General features: G+C 37.3%; 1 protein-coding gene across 1 annotated transcript in view; it reads left to right on the forward strand.

The window, feature by feature from the left end:
* The first annotated feature begins 570 nt into the window (after window positions 1-570).
* The window catches only part of gnai2b (guanine nucleotide binding protein (G protein), alpha inhibiting activity polypeptide 2b), a 38,355-nt gene continuing 25,193 nt past the window's right edge, over window positions 571-13,732 (forward strand). The window contains exon 1 of the mRNA XM_067503530.1: window positions 571-1,367. Within this exon, the coding sequence (XP_067359631.1) occupies window positions 1,250-1,367 (118 nt within the window). The 5' untranslated portion in view covers window positions 571-1,249. The remainder of the gene's footprint in view (window positions 1,368-13,732) is intronic.

Consider the following 13,732-nt stretch of genomic DNA (forward strand, 5'->3'; position numbering starts at 1 on the left):
GAGTGGTTATTATGTTGCAAATGAACAAATTAACCTAATTTGTATCGTAATTTGTCTCTATTTAATTGTTACACAGTGACACAAACTGATTCAGATATGTGGTGGCTGTGTATTTTTGACACCTCTACCACTCGAAAATATTTCAAATGTTCTGCTAAATAACACAAAATAAATTGCATTGCATAATATAAAGTTATATAAAGTGAGTTAGCTGAATATTCAATTTGGCATTTAACAGTACTTTTATGTAACGATGTTTCCCTTGATGTTTCCCTTTTTCCTCCTTTATCAGTGAAAAACGCTTAGGTTATCACCTTGCCTTAAGACTACTTCTATTTTAAATCTTTTTCTTCATCTTCCCTTGCATTTTAAAAATGCATTTACCTGTTGTTTACATTGACAATTGTATATCTTTTTATTATTATTAATATTATTGCAACAGTATTTATGGCCATTTGGCAGCGCTGTTCACCAACTCATTTCCCGGCCTAACTGCGTTTCATGACTTTGCCAAGACACAAAAAACCATTACCCATTTTAGATGGTGATCCAGCATCCCTGCATTGAAACATGCTTTGTGCCGTGTCACCTCTGAGGAGAGTTTATTGCACGTTGTGATATGCGTGTCATCCGTGAGTCTGCATCCGTGGGAAATGCAGAGGAATGACGCTGGCACGGCGCCCACTGCAGTCTGCACACCACACTCCTGAAATCACGCCTCGCTGCTTCCTCCAGTAATTGGTTCCGCCACAAGCTGCCGCGGAGCGCTCACCTGTTCTAATTGGACTATCGCGACAAGTTGTCCAGCAGGTGACGTCAATGCGACTGATCGACTACTTCCAATTGTCACAGAGCCAGCCTATCTGAGGATTTTCGCGCGAGCCCAATTGAGCTCCCAAAAAGACTGCAGAAGTCGCGCGACCGAGGGACGTGCCGCTGCTTACCAAGCAAGGGAAGCAGTCCGCAGAGGAACAGCGAGCACAGGGATCTCAGCCTGTGGATGGATTTGAGATTTTCGCCATGGACCAATGGTAACTGCCTAAAAACCCATTATTTGTATGCATCTGCTTCATCTTTGCGCTTCAAGTTGAAACGAAGAGCGGGGACATTGGGTATTTAAGCGTGGGTAAAAACACTGGCATCGACAGCACCATCGTTATTCCTGGCATCGGCTGGCACGCCGAGACCATCAGCACTGAAGCCTTCTTTTTTTTGCGCAAGTGGTCGGTGCGCCCCCGCGTTTGGAGCCATGGGTTGTACGGTGAGCGCTGAGGATAAGGCTGCTGCGGAGAGGTCAAAGATGATTGACAAAAATCTCCGGGAGGACGGAGAAAAGGCAGCCAGAGAAGTGAAATTGCTGTTGTTAGGTAGGTTACAGTTGGACATGGCGCCTGTTGTTATTACATTAGAAAACTGAACTGAACAATTGTTAGTTGTTGCAAAACTATCGACACACACTTTTGTAGTGGTATTCTGTAAACCCAGAGAGCCTCCAGTTAGGCATTAAAGAACCCAAGAATCAGTAAACGAGCAGCTGCCATTTAAATATGAAAAATATAAAAGATAAAGTTTGGACTGTACTGACCATCTTGAAGCTACCACATTGGCTGCCAGGCGGGCTATCAATACACAGTATTAATCCTACAAACACGGGCCTGTGTAAATCATATTATCTATAGCGCAGAGAAGTGCTTGTTTTCAGCTATCTTTCTGAAACACAGCCTGTTACTGTGTTATTTATCAGCCAACACAAGTATCCCCATACTTAGAGATAACTGAAATCATTATGTCAACATGAGGCACAGCTTCTCAGAGCTCTGTGCTGGCATTTTGCCCAGAAAGCTTAATAAAATAAATCAAACCTGAGGACCAGGACTAAACATTAACAGGGTCACACTTCACCACCGTTCTCAATTACACATCAATCTCTACTTACAGCGAAACAATTTGTGTTTATCCGCTGACAGCAGTGAAAAAAGCAGTTATTAATAAATACATTCTGGAGCTAAGAAAAACAATCTCTTCCATCTTCTGCCTTTCCCTCTTACATTTACAGAAACACACACACACACACACACACACACACACACACACACACACACACACACACACTCACACACAAACGCATACAAACCCTCCCACACCAATTTCTCACTTCCCCTCTGATCCGATTCATCTGCCTCTGTTTGCCATCAACTTGCATTTGATTAGTCTTCCTCCTTCTTATCACTTAAATGTGCAAACTGACAGCTGACATGGAATACGATGTAAAACTTGAGCAGGATATCACTGTGTTTGTGTGTGTATGTATGTATGTATGCATGCTAGGCCATGTGGTGTGGTGGGATGGAGGTGGGTGGCTGGGGTTGGACAGGTGTCATCTCCTTATGACAAGCTGCTAGATGTCAGGATCCAGAAAAACAGCAGGATGATAAGTCAGAAGGGCTTTCTCATTGACTGTCAGCCTTCGAATGGTTTGGATAAATAATACTGACTGGGTTTCAGCTTTTAGCTAAGTTGCTGAAAGAAAAATGAAGGAAATGAAGCTTCTTTATTGAAGTATATGCTACATAAGTATCTCTAAGCTGTAATATCTTGGTGGGTCATCTCGTCCTTCTGCTGCTTTTCTTCACAAATAGTCAGACACATTCAAATGTGAGCCTTTAAAACAGTGTAAAGTCAGTAGAGCTGTTGTAAGAAAGAGACAATAAAGTGACAACTGACATCCAAAGCAGAAGAAAGCAACATGCTGAGCAACAGAAAATCTAGAAAAAATATTTTAAATGTATTATTTTAAGAACCAATGTTGAGTAAATTGAGCAAAATCAGTACATTCTACTTAGAATTAATGTTTTTTACACAAACAATTACTTTGTTCTCATTAAATGCTAAATGGTGGCTCCTGTAGTTCATAAATTCGATCAGTTTTGTTGGTGCACTCTCCCTGGGTATGTTTCTACTTGTTTCTATAGTCCACTTCCCCCTACATCCCAAAGGCATCCATTATTAACATCTTAAATAAAGTCAGTGGTGTAATTAATCCGTTATGGGCAGCATCAGATTTTTGTAGGTGAAAGTCTAACAGATGAACAAAAACATTCAGAAATTAACAACAAGAACAAAGATTAACAATGAGATAACAGTCACATGATGTAGCTCAGAGAGAAACCAGAACATGTGGTCTGATACTTTTATAGATGTAAATATTTTACAAAGTGTCCAGAAGAATGAGTTTAAGTGTTTATGTATAGGAGTATTTCTTAGCTCCTGGAGTGACAACTTTTCTGCAAGACTCCAATAAGTCATTTTGCGGAACCAAAGACAAGCAGTTTCTCAGTTTTGCGATTTGCTTTGTACAGATTGCACAGATCTCAAGTGGCATGTCATTGTTTACGCCTGTCTCTATATTGTTAAACTCTCGAAACAGTAACCAACAAAATCCCTAATTGGACATTGTATGACAATGTCTTACCTGGGTAGTTCCAAGAGTCTGCATACTCACAATAGTCACAACATGTAGGAGGCTGCAGCTCATTGACTTTTCACTTTTAAGTTCAAGCTAAGGACATGATTTACACAATGTAATGGTTGTATTAGTCTCGTTTGTGTCTAAGAAGATGTCGACTTATTCAGACAAAGAGAGAATGAGTCACTTGATGGTAGGTAGTGAAGCATGAAAGGGGTGCATGAAAAGTTTTAAATATCTCTGCAGCATTTGGCCAGCTTTTTTTTTTTATGAGTTTACCGAGAACTAAAAACCCTCTTCCTTTTTTTTCTTGCAGAATGAGTAAGTTCTGTCTTTCCCAGTGGTGTTGTTCAGGAAACACAGTGCATAACAAACCAGATTACTCTTAGATGATTTATGTAACAGCTCATGGTAAATGTCAGTGGAGACTGGGGATGGACAGTCAGAAATAAATTATGTGGAGGAGAATAAACTTGATAAACATTTTATTGTGCTGTTTCCAGACATAAAGAGCCTTCACATGGCTGGGGCTCACACACAAAGCTACATATCAGCACAGGGCTAAAAAGAAAAGTTGACAGGTTCATAGGAAACTCTTCTCTCATTGCTCCAAGTGTTGTAAGAAAACACTGATTTCACCAGGTTGCGCCATACTTAAGACTTCTCTGTGTAACTCAGTAGATGGCATGTCTTTATCAGAGTGAAAACCAGGAACAGAAACCCATGTTGCACAAATCTCTGATGCAACATCTCAGCGCTTCAATGCATCAGTGCTTGACAGCTATGCCTATAGACTAATTATTTTAAAACAGTATCTCCCATATTCTTACAATACTTTTAACAGTGTGCCTCTTTAGGCTGAGTTGTGAAATCCAGGACATAAAAGCTCTTAGTGTGTCTTTAGTTTGTTTTTCGTTTTTTTTTTTTTTTTTTTTTTTTTTGGCCAGCCGATGAGTCAGAAAACTTTATTTACAGAGATGAGATATTTGGGAATACATTAAGCTAAATAGGACTATAATGGGATTTTGATGTAATATGGACACCCCATCACCAGTGAAAACCACACCCGTGAGCCTTTTGGATTGTTTATAGAAGTTGGAATCAGGTTTGGGATCAGTATTGGGCCTAATGATGCACATCTCTTATAACAAACAAATAGGCTAAGTATAAGTCTCCTAACAGTGCTCAGACAGTGTTTCAGACAAGAATAAAAGCTGCTCTAGCTTGTCTAGTTTCAGGTCATGACCGTGTAGCAGTAAATGCAAAGCAATTCCAAAGGGAAAGCAAAGTTGAGTATTCAGGTGCAGAAAGAACAACCTTGCCTCTTATAATTAGATTAGGTATAAATCGGATTCCAATTACAAGGTTATTGATTCGGCACATATAGAGCTATGCTGTATCTTTTACTGAATTTTTATTACTTTCATGTTATTACACTTAGGGATCACTGGGATCCATTTTAAAAGTATTCTAAGAGAGAAGATACTTCCCTTTCATGTGGGTTACTTTCAGTTTCTCAGTCACACATTTTCATCTAAAGACATGAAGTGAGGATATACTTTTTTTCGCTTTAAACCCCCCTGAAATCATCCTCTTCTACAGCTTATCGCTAATTCTCACCCCGGGCAGACGATAATAATAGTGCGTCACAGCAGACGTGACTCACTCCTCATGACAGAGAGAAAGGCTCAGGATGAGACTGTCCATCTACAGATGACAACTTCACAACTATCCACAAACTGAAAGAATATACTTATGTGTTGTTAGTCATGTCTCTGGTGAATACCACTAAGCCATCAATAAGTGGATGTGTATTTATGTGCTGAAGTAGCAAGAAATGGATCCTCACTGCAGAAGTAGCTTTGACTTAGATTTACTGTATATTTGTCACCCTCACTGATTGTAATTCTGTGTGACGAAAATGACCAATGACGGCTAAATCCTCTGATTAAGAGGTTTTGGTAGCAGCATAAAAGAGTGAATGCTGGTCAAAGTATATCAGAAGGGATTTAAGGATTTTTCTTAATGAGGGGGCTTGGCTCAAGGGCACAGCAGACTAACGAGCACAAGGTCGGCCCATCTTTTAGTTCTCATGTGTGCATGTTGTGTGTTTTGTATTTGTGGCAGGTGAATGAGATAATGTGTGTCTTTTTGCCTTTTTGAGAGTGTCAAGATGTCTGTGTTTTGTCTATATAATAGGAAATAGTTCCTGAATATTTACTGAGGCCGGATGATGGTTTATGACACACTGTAATAGTGTTAAGTTTGGTATTTGTTGAAGTGAGAATGACACTTATGTCAGTGATGTTCATGTGCAAACATGTCCCCCACCACCGCTGGTGCATTATAAAACTTACTAAAGTTTTTAGGCCAAATTGAATAATTTTAAACTGATAAAAACTTCAAAACCGAATCATTCAGATTTATCCTTATTTGACAATTTTTAAATTTCTATGCGCGTACAAATTGAAGTTTTCTCTAAAAACTGTTGTAATTGAGTTTTAGCCACTGACATTAAAACTACTGTACTATCCTTTATTTCTAGAGTAATGCTTCATATCTTTCTCAAATGTATTGGGAGTGCATACGAATAATGAAAATCTCCTTTTGAAATGTTGCTTGTGGTGTAGTTTCTGCAGATGTGGCTGCTTTCTGCCTTGTCATTGCAAATTCAAAGAGTAGTTTACCTACGTAGTTTTGGACTGGATGATTTGGAAGTGAGTGATTTAATGTAACGCCTTCAGGCCTTTTGTGATTTTTAAGTGATGTACAGCATGCTACTACAGTATATGCACTCCTTGTACAATATATGCTGAATTTTCTGTTGCTGACTGTTGACTTTGTTATACCTGCAGATGCAATTCAGCAGTTTTTTTCTAGTCTTTGAAGTCATAATAGGAATTTTAGAGAAGAGCTGTTTTCAATTAACTGGCATATTTATCACATCTGACAAATGTGAAAAATAACATTTTACTGTACAAAATCTATTATCAGTCCTCTTCTTCTGTTTGGTGCGGATGTCAGACTGGATCCTCCCCATCCTTCATATTCCTATCATATTTCCATTATCCCCATTCATAATTTAGGATGCAGCTTTCATCTCCTTACCTGCTCATCTTTTCACATTCGAGTCGGCATTTCTCATACAGTAGGTGAAGAGTCCAAGAGACCCTCAGCAAATGGAAGAGTCTTGAGTGGATGAAGACTCTTCAAACTGTTACCTTAATCCATTTAGATTAGTTACACCCTACTCTGACACCAACGTAGTACAAGCTGACCTTGACCTCCTAATTGCTTTTGCAAAACCACTAAAAGACCGTTTTGAGTTATGGGGGTTGTTGGACAGGTAAAGGGTGATTGATGAGAATAAGGGACAAATAAGGCACTGTTTACGAATATGATAGATCCACACAATTACATAATAAAACAAAATACCTGAAACATTGAAGATTTGGTTCTATCATTTAGACCAGAAAAAATCAGCTCTGGTGAAAATTTGTCAGTATCACATTTGCACAATAACATCTAAGTTAAGTCCTGGCAATATTCACACAGAGGTATACAGCCCAACTGTAGGCCTGGTACTGTAAATTGCATGGTGAAGCATAAACCGATCTATTTCTTAACAGTGTCTCTTCTGAAGATGATTTTCCTCCGACCTGGGAAAAGGGTATGAGTAAGGTATTGCAGTTAGAAAACATGTAAGAACACTATAAAGATCAGGGGGCTGCATGAAATGTCAGTGTGATCAGATTTGATTTATTAACCTTTCCACCAAGACGCCTGTATTCGCTGCTGAATTTGTACCCGACGTTACTCACAGGTACATTGAAATGCTTCAGAAAAGGAGAACACACTTCTATCATCTATCTATCATCAGGAATAGTCTAAAGAGAGGCAGGTGACTGGGCCTGTATATTACAGTCATCAGTAACACGCTTCTATTTGTGCTTCATGATATAATTAAAATAGAACTATAATATTTCAGATTGCTATAATAAAAAGAAGTTGCAGACACAATACATACAGGATGTATACATAAAAACACCCTCTTCAATAATAGGTAAAGCACAATGTGAGTTTCATCAAAGGATTATATGCAGATTTTGTGCTGAAACATAAAATGTTGGCTGGGTAATGCAATGTGTATGATTGAGCTGTAAACTGGACATAGACATTGTCTGACAAGACGAGTAATAACAACTGACCAAGACAAATCTGTTCAGGGTGAAGAGATTTCAATGTGGATCAAAAAACCTGCACGGTGACAAAGATCATGTGTAGAAGAACACATTTTCAGGTTCACGTCTCACACAACCGCACCCTGTTGTTAAATAAGCAACAGTATGGAGTGGTCATGTGAATGATCCTACACTATAATTTTGACAAGAAGTTAGTGTGTGTCATGTACACCAAGAAAATGATACAGGCCTGAATGTTTTAACCCTAGTGTGATTAGATCCTGTGGCTCTGGTTTGTTGTGTAAATCAATACAAAGTTGTTCTGAGTGATCAACTTTATACAGTGATGAAACATTTAGATTCTGATGGAAGACGAATATAAGAGGATTCCCCAGTCTATAGGACATGAGGGTTCGTGGAATGGTTTAAGTATGAAAATGATGTGAATCATACGCTCTTATCTTTGTGGTCACCAGATCTCAACGCAGTTAAAATCAAAAAACTGAAGCTGGGCAAAAACTCTATTCACTGTTGCTTGAATTGTTTGCGCTGCAGCAATGCTCATTCTGTATTGTCAGTTGCATTTAGGATCAGTGCCGCTCATTTAGAGTGCATCAAGTTGAAAGTCTATATTCCAACATTAAAGATCAGTCATCGATTTGATTCCTGGCATAGCTCTCAAACCTGCCTCTCTACAATTCATGAAGTAGACAGTCATTTGGTTGCTTATATTCAATATCATAGCAATCACCAAAATATACTACAAATGTTTGTTTGCAAGCCATAAGGTCCAAAAGTGCAAGTTGTAAAAGTTCAAGTTAATTAATATCACATTTTTTTTAGCTCAAAAAGCCCTATATTGGTTAAAGTAACCCTTGGGAAGAATCACAGGTCCATGCAGGCTGATGAAAAGGCAAAATAGTGTTTCTCTGGAAAATAGGTTTACGAAATCTGAAACCTATTTTCCCCAGGTAGATTAAGATTAAGATGAGACAAAGTTTCAGATCTGAGATAGCCTCTATGTTAATTTCCAGGATGGCATCACTAGAATGGAAGGTGTGCCTTGTTCCTCGTGCCTATGTCCAAACAGGAATTGGATTACCAGGTGTAGTATTGTACTGTAAAATTGGTGTCATCTGCAGAAATACAGGCAGCTCCTGCATCAATGTAAAGGGACTTTACTCATGCCTTTTCTGGTTAAAGACAAAACAAACTAATTGTAAACATGAATGAATGTATGGTGGCCATGGAAAGGCCTGTTTCCTTTTATCATATAAACCTCGACGTTGAACCTTTTAAAACAATTTGTATTTGCATTAGAAAAAACTCATTATAAATTTAGTTTATTGGTGAATGAAGTTAAAATAGTTCTACCTCACAAAGATGGAAAGATAAAGGAGCCTTACCTCTGTCTCACTCTGTATCATTCATACTGAATGATACTGTCATGATCCAGCCCTTTAGCTCCACTTCCTGTTCTGGACTTTTATTTTGTAGCCCTTTTCCTCACTTCCTGTTCTCAGGTAATTTATCCAGTTCCCTGGCAGATCCTCTTCTTTTCTACTAGATGGAACCGCCACACTGTCTCGTATTATCTGGACTGCTGACTCTTGTATGTGGACTCTGTTGCCTGTTTACCTTTTGACCTGAGGTTTGGTAGTTGTGTTCCTCTAGCTCTTTTAGATAATTCTTTAGTTATCCTAGACTGGGTTCAAGTTTATTAAGTTATTTCTGGTACCGTTTTGTGTTTAGTTTTCCACAGATTCATGCTTTTGTATGCATTTTGTATTATTACCTTCTAAGACCAAGTCAACTTTTTTCCTCCCTCCTGGGAGTTTTAGTTACGTCTCTTGATATCCTGTGTTTTTTAATAAAGCTGTTAATTTCTCACAACCCCTTTCTCTGGTTTGCAGCCTTGTTCAGGCTATTTCCTAGTTTATGTGTTAGTGTTTATGTGCGACCTCTGACTCCAATTTGACTTTATTTTCTGAAGTCTGGTTTTGGTATTTATGTTTTGAAACTTTAGTCATACTGCAGAAGTTTCATGTTTATTTTCTATAGATATGTTTTTTGTTTGTTTTCTGATTGAGTTTGACCCTTGCTGACTTATTCCTTAGTGCCAGTTTCTAGATTATTAGTCACTTACCGTCTTTTGACACACCTGTCTCTGATCTCCTTCTGGATTGAGTTTTGTTATTATTTTGTTAATTAAAGTTCTCTTACTCTATCACATTCCCTCTCTCTGTGTTTACTCTGGGGTCCTTTCTCATAGACAAATCCTTACGGATAAACTTTGTTTTTTTTTATGTTTTTTTTTATTCACTTCTTTAAAATACTTCTGGTGATCTTTTTTTATGTAAAACAAGAAAAAATGTTAACAGAGTAAAAAATAACCTCTTTTGAAAGAGCTTAAAATGAAGGTTTCACTAGATTAGTTTTTTCACAAGTGATTAAAAGTTTATTATTTTTGAATTATTTTACCTTGTTGTGTTTGGCCATTGATTTTATGCATAGTTTACACACACATCTCATCTGTTCAACTGGAATTTTGTTATGTTTGAGTGATTCTGACTTTGTCACATTAGTTTATGATAGGGATACTGTAAAAGACTGACACTTTGGCAATTTGTTTGTCATCCAGTGGTAAGGGGGGTCCATCTCTCTAGAAATGATGTCTGTCAGCTTTGAAAGTGGACTTACAAATTACAGCTTAAAAAGATCAGTGGGTTTATTTCTGTATGTGACAGGTTTTCATCTATTTAACAGCATCACATAGACTCTGATGAGAAAGTTCCACTGTGGGCCTCCCTATAATATAAATCATTGTTTCAGATAGAACTGACAAAGTACAATAAGTAATAATATGATATGTTCTTTGTAGCCTCACTTTATCTCCTACTGTTTACTTAAGGCCCATCCAAACACAAACGCTGAGGTTACAAATACAGCACAGATAAGACTGTTACTGAAAGAGGCTTTGCTTTAAGAGTGTCACAGTTTTTCTATTGTCAGCCCCCGCAAACGTGTAAATGGGTTGATGTTCGTAATTTAGTTTTGGTGAGGAAATGTGGTGGTGTATCCATAGTAACTAATCCAGTGCATGCACATACAAGGCCACCCCACATTTCTGTACCAGTCCTGCCAGGTCTAGCCTTCATGTACCAACATTTAGACATGTTTTGAAGGTGCAAAATCCCATTTGTATCCCAGAAGGTGAGTTATCAGGTCACCAGTAATGAAACAGCTGCAGCAAGCACCTTATGGTCATAGGGGAATATCATGAATGTGATGCAGTTTTTAGTTAACATGTGTGTGTGTGTGTCTATAGTCATATTTCCTCCCACCTTATATAAAAACACAGAGTAAGCTATGGTTAGTTTAAGAAATAACACTGATCATAATCACAAAGATGAAGTTGTGCAAGATAAAAATGTCTGACTTCTCTCTCTCATACCCCCTGTGTTATATATTATAAGTGACCTACTGGTAACATATTCACTTGAAGATATTTGATCTGGCTACTATAACAACTTCTCTTGACTTCTTTGCTTCTTCAGATTTTTGCTATAACGATTTCCTAAGACAGGTTGTCTGAGGTCATAAAAAACTAAAGTCCATCTCTACTCTGCACCACGTGCCACCGGATTGAGTAAACACGCCTTACTCACACTGACAGTCTGGTGTGCTAGCAGAATCCTTGATGATTTTGTGAGGTCCCATAAACACCTTAACAACTGCCCAACACTCCTGATGTCTCATCTGTTCACTGACATGTTTGTGTGTGACCGACATCCCAGTATGCACAAACATAGGGTGGTGGGAGAGTAAGCTGAGTAATTGCTATCACCAGCTGTGATGGTTTGATATGTGAAGCATTTCCAGCAATTAATTATTTAGTAGAAGAGAACAAAAAAGAGAATAAATAAAGTGCTGTAGCTTATATCCGTTACCATAAACTCGTATGTTATGTTTCCAAAATGTATTTACACCCTGTTAATGACCAGACTTTCTGAAAGATATTTAATCTCCTTGTAATCGCCCTTGATCTTTTATCTCGTAAATACCATTGGTGGAAAATACTTACTGTACTTAAGTACATTTTCAATTTATCTGTACTTCACTTACGTAGATTTAATTTTGGCTGCTTTTAATTTTACTCCCCAGTATCTAAGAGCAAATATCTATACTTTCTACTACATTTCTAATCAATGTTCACTGTGTTTTAACAGTTAATAATACATGACAAAAATTTTTTAAAATTAAAAATCTTATAAATAGCGAGAAAGGTATCGGTTCACTAAACAAATCAGTGAAGGCAAGCATCCCTCTGTCCTTAAACAAGACCAGTACATGTGGAGAATTGGTGATGACACGCCCAAGATATATGCTGGTGTTATCACAGAAAGACTGCATCATAAACTCCAAACCATTGTCCGACTCTTTAGTGTTTGATCAGACATAATATACTGAAACTCTTTAAGAAGAAGAATGTTTTGTGAAGAACGATTTGAATGGATTTTTACAGTTTAAGAAAAAATCAATAATTGGTCATCAAAGTGTGAACCATATATGGTAAATGATCTGCACTTATATAGCGCTTTTCTACCTTATTGGTACCCAAAGTGCTTTACAGTGATTATCATTCACACTCACAATCACACACACTCACACACTGATGGGGTTTACTATCTATCTGATCTGCACTCACTGGGAGCCACTAGGTTAGGGTTCAGTATCTTGCTCAAGGACACTGGGATTGGTGGACATCTGCTCTACCTCTTAAGCCACAGTCACATGGGGGGAAAACAGAGTAGGAAATACAGTAACACTTGAATTACAGATCATTTATATGATCCACCAAAAATAAATATTTTGAATTTTTGTGTAAAACAACCTGACAACTACTCTGATGTGTACACACTTGAATTGGTTTTATATTGTTATGCTCCATCTTCTTGCTACAAAACCAAGTAACATCTTTCTTGTCACTTGCCTACTCATTTCTTAGTATTCAACAGGTCCTTTTTTTAACATTTCTTTGAAGCACTTTCAGGTGTCAGATGTTGTTATTGGGGATGACTGTACCTGTACCTGTATAAGTAACAATGGTGTACCTAAAAATTACCTATGAAGAGCAATCACACTTTTATTTTTATTGTCTCAAAGCTTTGAAAACCAATTTTAAATCAGTTGAACTTTAGTATTCTAAAAAACTTATTGATAAATAATTAAATATTGTATTCAAGTTGTATTCTATACAGCTTTTATTCTCACAACACGTACGTCAGATTGTGAGATTATCTTTCAAAGTGTTAATTCCAATAAATAGTTAAGCTGCATGAACGTGATCCTGAATTGAAAATAATGTAGTTTCCCTTTCTCTTTTGGTGGAGTGCAGTATGTTTATGAAGTCGTAAGATTTCAAGTACAGTAAGATTTCAAGTAAAGATAAACATATTTATTATAATAAATCTTAAATAAGTTACGTTGAATTTGAGTTTGGTTTTAAAAGAAAGCTTTTAAAATTTTGTCATGTTCTTAAAAATGTGTGCAGAACCCCTTAGGTAATACAGTTCCTTCAGGAGTTTATCTTCCCGTGGTTGCTTTAATCTGTGGAAGAAAAGTAATAAAGTATGTTGGGAAAGGGTAAAAAGAATCACAAAATTGTAAAAGAAAGAAGTACATTGACGCTTTGTCCAATAAATAAGTAAAATGTATTTGTGTAGTTTGAATTATATAATATGTTGGAACTGGGAACAATCAGTTCAATGTACTATTTACAAAGGAGAAATAAAACATTTAATTCAGTTTTCCATTTTAAATTATCAGATCAATATAAAAATAAGATTGTGGGAATAATTGTTTTCTATAGTTTTTTATATGTGGAATGTCAGATTGGATTTGACCTGTTCTTGAACAAGCTGAATATTTGAATGTAGAAAAGTGAACATTACAGTGCTGGCTGATTAGCATGATATTCATCTTGTCATCCTGGAAAATCAGATCACTTCTAAAAAAAAACAAAAAAAAAAACCCACAAATTATCTAATGTTTGCTTAAAATGACAATTTTGTCCCTAGGATGT

The sequence above is a fragment of the Channa argus genome, chromosome 5, assembly GCF_033026475.1.
Source record: "Channa argus isolate prfri chromosome 5, Channa argus male v1.0, whole genome shotgun sequence".
In the NCBI taxonomy this organism is placed as follows: Eukaryota; Metazoa; Chordata; class Actinopteri; order Anabantiformes; family Channidae; genus Channa; species Channa argus.